The sequence below is a fragment of the Quercus suber genome, unplaced genomic scaffold (assembly GCF_002906115.3).
Source record: "Quercus suber isolate HL8 unplaced genomic scaffold, Cork oak 2.0 scaffold_278, whole genome shotgun sequence".
NCBI classification, from domain to species: Eukaryota; Viridiplantae; Streptophyta; class Magnoliopsida; order Fagales; family Fagaceae; genus Quercus; species Quercus suber.
The window spans coordinates 138,849-143,587 of record NW_027069734.1 but is presented as its reverse complement, the minus strand read 5'-3'; the positions used below and the strand labels follow the sequence as shown (position 1 = coordinate 143,587).

The following is a 4,739-nucleotide window of genomic DNA, read 5'->3' as shown; positions in this document are numbered from 1 at the left end:
AGGTTCTTCCACATTTCACAGCTTTGGAGTTATAGTCTCTTGCTACAACTTTAATTTGGCAAATTATAAATAGAGGCCTATCACTTGCATATATGGAACTAATAGATTTTCTCTTTCAATAATATATTTATAAGAATACTGTACAATATTGTACATTTTTCAAGTAAATGTATACAATATAAAAGTGTGGTGAAACCACCAATGGGTGTGGTACAACTGGTAGGTAATTGCCATGCTTTATCACATCTCAGGTTCGAGTATCTGCAGAGACTGTAATTGCAATTCTAGTAAGTCTCAAAAACTAATAGAGCCTAACCGGAACCAAAAAAAAAAAAAAAAAGAAGAACGTACAACAATAAAAAAGCAAACAAAATAAAATACTATCACACAAAAAGCAAACAAAACTTTATACTTTACCGCAAACAAACGCGAGCGCTTTATACCTATATATTCTATAATCTCTCACTGTTCTCTAAGAATGACAAGCAATCAAACTCTCGCCTTTAAACAACCTTCTTTCACATCTTCTGCGCACTACTTTTCTCATTGTTCTCACAGCTAACAACAACAATGGCAATCACAGAATCTTTGTCAAATTGCAGTTCTTCTGACACAGGCCCTGTGATTCCCACAACCCCTTTGGTCACTTTCCTTGAACGTGTCCAAGAAGCCGCTCTCAAAACCTTTAATGAAACCAACTTTGACCCAAAACTTTACGTTGATTTGTCACTTAAGTTGGATTTGTCAACCACTGAGAAAGCTTTTGATGAGCTTCGAAAGTCTGGAAATGGGTCTTTATCGGTTGAGGGGTTAAAAGGGTTTATAGAGAAGTATTTTGAGGGTGCAGGGAATGACATGGTGTACATTGAACCAGTGGATTTTGTGCCTGAACCTGAGGGGTTTTTACCAAAGGTTGAGAACCCAGAGGTGAGAGCCTGGGCTTTGGAGGTGCATGCTCTGTGGAAGAATTTGAGTAGGAAAGTCTCTGATGAGGTCCATAAGCGACCAGAATTGAATACTATTCTTCCTTTGCCTGAGCAGGTGATGATTCCAGGATCAAGATTTCGAGAGGTGTACTATTGGGATTCTTATTGGGTAATTAGGTTAGTTTTGCTTTCTTTTTCTCTTTTTGTTTTTAACAAGAGTTCTTCTACAACCACAATTTTTGAGACATAATTTTTCTCTTTCAACAATTAATGACCTGCATAATTATTTTCAGAACCATTTTTCATATTTTAGATGACATATTGTAATTAGTATAATATAATTTTCACATAGAATACAGTAGACCCCAATGCTTATGAAAAAAGTTGTGAAATTTATTAGAGTATCTAGATTTATTGTATTGATTTTTTACATAGTTTTTTTTTAAAGGGTAGCAAGGTTTATGCTATTGTAGGTCCATGTATATGCAGTAATTTAGTTTTAGTATATGGTTTCATTGGAAAATGCACAGTTCTCCATATAGTAAAAAGTCTAAAAGATATCTTATAAAAATAATAAAAAATCTAAAAGATATAACTGGTCACTTGCTTGATGCCATCAACCATCCTAACCAGCCCTGCCAGTGGACTCTGCTCACTCCCCGCTCCAACATCCTTTCTCTTGCTGTTTGTTTTATTTCTGTTAATTTTATTTGGATCAGTAGGTCTTGTAATGGTGTTGCTCACCTTGCAGCTAAGTCTGCCTTAGAGTCTCGTATTTCTTGTTTTTTTAATAAGGATAATCTGCCCCCTGCTCTTTCGGCTTGCTGTAAGGCAGATTTTCCCCTGTGTGCTCCCTTCTTTTAGTAATACATTGCAGCTTATCAAAAAAAAAAAAAAAAAAAAATACCCTGAATGCATCAATATTTCAATAATGGCTATGTGACATGAGGTGCATCATGCATCAAGCTGGTTTCAATTAACACAATGAAACATAGAAAGAGTTTCTTTTAAAAAAAAATTAATTCATACTCCAAAAGAAAATGACAATAAAATGGAAAGGGAATAAAATGATAAGGCATGTAAAGAGCAAAAGCCAATGAAAATAACCGGAATCTAGAAAAGGTCAATGAAAATGTTATACTGAGGAAAGAAGAATGAGCAATGTGGAATACAGCACACCAAAATGTACAAATAAAACAACAGAAGCAGAAATGAAAGAAAAACTACCTTCTATTTGTGTAATAAGCCTTGCACCATTAAGGACATAACCATATTCTTCTATAGTAAATAAGATTAGTCACAATTGCTTTGCAGTCTCATGCATCTTACTTGCTAGCAAGCCCCTGCACCACAAATATATATATATATATATATATATATATACATATACATATATATCAATGTTGACCCATTAAGGATGCTAAATGTAGCCACTTTCTAACCCGAAAAATGAATAAAAAAAATAAAAGCTAAAGGAAAGAAGATCAAGTATTTTCTAAATTGTACATAATTTCTCAGGGAAAACAAAAAAATAATAATAATAAAAAGGAAAAAAAATCTTGCTACAAGCAGCACAATTAAACGTGAGCTTCAAGCAAATGCAGAAAAGGTGAGAGTACTTTCACATTCTAACAATTTTTAAAAAGTTGATAAACAAAGCAGCTGATGCATACTTGGTGGGTCTGTTGTAAGATAATAACCTGTGTTATTCATACCAAGAGGATTGTTATCATACACAAGGATACATTCAGCTTGGTCATATTTTGTGGTGGATCACTTTTGTAGTCTTTGTTTCTCTCTTAGTTTTGAGGTTTGCTTTTGAGTAATAGGAAATATAGATATGAGAAATCTAATGGCAGATTAGATTTCTGTTTTACACTTCTATGGCTCTGTGTTCAATCTGATTTTTACATTTCACATTTTTTATGTAAGTAATATAAGTCTTGCAGTTACCAGCCAAACAATATATATATATATATATATGTATGTATAAAGTATTCTTGCAGTTTTGTCTGCCATCCTCTGGTTCAGTTGAGTTGAGGAATGAGTTATATTTCATTCTCTGTAAATTTCAAGGTCATGGGTAAATTGTAATGCAAGGACATGAAGTTTATTTGGTTTAGGAATGTGGTTATAAACAAAGGCAGGTCATTAACATCTAAATTGAAGATAAACCATTTGAGTGGAGAGCTCATGCTCAAATCATTTAAAAATTTAAATGATGTGACCTAGAAACACATTTAGATTTCTAATATTTAATTTAAACAACTCATTTTTCACTCTACTATACTACTTTAATCCAATCATAATTACTTTTGAGCTTACATTCAATACTATTACAAATTAACAATAAAACAGATGCAACAATTTCAACTTTCATAATAAAGACAGTAGATTGTGAGTTAGTGTAACATTATTTTCACATGAAACCACCATTGACATCACTTTTATTGTATATCAAATTATCAATCACATCTTGAACTTGTGGTTCAATAGTTGTGAAATTTGTTGGGCTTTATACTTTATTATTACAAAAAGAATAAACACGATAAAAATCCAAGGGAGCCCCACCAATTATCAACATCATATGATGCATATGATGAAAAGTAAACTTAAAAGCAATGAGTTTGAATTCTTTTTAATTAAGTCCAGGTGTTTGGTTCATTCTGCATCATAAAAAAGAGAAATAATTGGTGAAAGAACGTAGAACGTGGATCCACCTCAGGGGCTACATCCACAATGGCCCTCGACCAGTTATATCTTTTAGATTTTTTATTATTTTTATAAGATATCTTTTAGACTTTTTACTATATGGAGAACTGTGCATTTTCCAATGAAACCATATACTAAAACTAAATTACTGCATATACATGGACCTACAATAGCATAAACCTTGCTACCCTTTAAAAAAAAACTATGTAAAAAATCAATACAATAAATCTAGATACTCTAATAAATTTCACAACTTTTTTCATAAGCATTGGGGTCTACTGTATTCTATGTGAAAATTATATTATACTAATTACAATATGTCATCTAAAATATGAAAAATGGTTCTGAAAATAATTACGCAGGTCATTAATTGTTGAAAGAGAAAAATTATGTCTCAAAAGTTGTGGTTGTAGAAGAACTCTTGTTAAAAACAAAAAGAGAAAAAGAAAGCAAAACTAACCTAATTACCCAATAAGAATCCCAATAGTACACCTCTCGAAATCTTGATCCTGGAATCATCACCTGCTCAGGCAAAGGAAGAATAGTATTCAATTCTGGTCGCTTATGGACCTCATCAGAGACTTTCCTACTCAAATTCTTCCACAGAGCATGCACCTCCAAAGCCCAGGCTCTCACCTCTGGGTTCTCAACCTTTGGTAAAAACCCCTCAGGTTCAGGCACAAAATCCACTGGTTCAATGTACACCATGTCATTCCCTGCACCCTCAAAATACTTCTCTATAAACCCTTTTAACCCCTCAACCGATAAAGACCCATTTCCAGACTTTCGAAGCTCATCAAAAGCTTTCTCAGTGGTTGACAAATCCAACTTAAGTGACAAATCAACGTAAAGTTTTGGGTCAAAGTTGGTTTCATTAAAGGTTTTGAGAGCGGCTTCTTGGACACGTTCAAGGAAAGTGACCAAAGGGGTTGTGGGAATCACAGGGCCTGTGTCAGAAGAACTGCAATTTGACAAAGATTCTGTGATTGCCATTGTTGTTGTTAGCTGTGAGAACAATGAGAAAAGTAGTGCGCAGAAGATGTGAAAGAAGGTTGTTTAAAGGCGAGAGTTTGATTGCTTGTCATTCTTAGAGAACAGTGA

At 33.6% G+C, this 4,739-nt stretch overlaps 2 protein-coding genes across 2 annotated transcripts in view; one reads left to right on the top strand and one right to left on the bottom strand.

The window, feature by feature from the left end:
- Positions 1-420: 420 nt before the first annotated feature.
- The window catches only part of LOC111986510 (uncharacterized), a 10,495-nt gene continuing 6,176 nt past the window's right edge, over positions 421-4,739 (top strand). Inside the window, exons 1-4 of the mRNA XM_065781787.1 lie at positions 421-1,103; positions 1,649-1,752; positions 4,169-4,452; positions 4,519-4,645. Of these exons, the coding sequence (XP_065637859.1) occupies positions 571-1,103; positions 1,649-1,752; positions 4,169-4,452; positions 4,519-4,645 (1,048 nt within the window). The 5' untranslated portion in view covers positions 421-570. The remainder of the gene's footprint in view (positions 1,104-1,648; positions 1,753-4,168; positions 4,453-4,518; positions 4,646-4,739) is intronic.
- On the bottom strand, positions 2,209-4,733 carry LOC136071009 (trehalase-like; the record flags this gene model as incomplete). Its single annotated transcript, XM_065781774.1, is given in 2 exon segments — positions 2,209-2,269; positions 4,099-4,733. Coding segments are annotated over 2 exon segments (579 nt in total). The 5' UTR covers positions 4,632-4,733.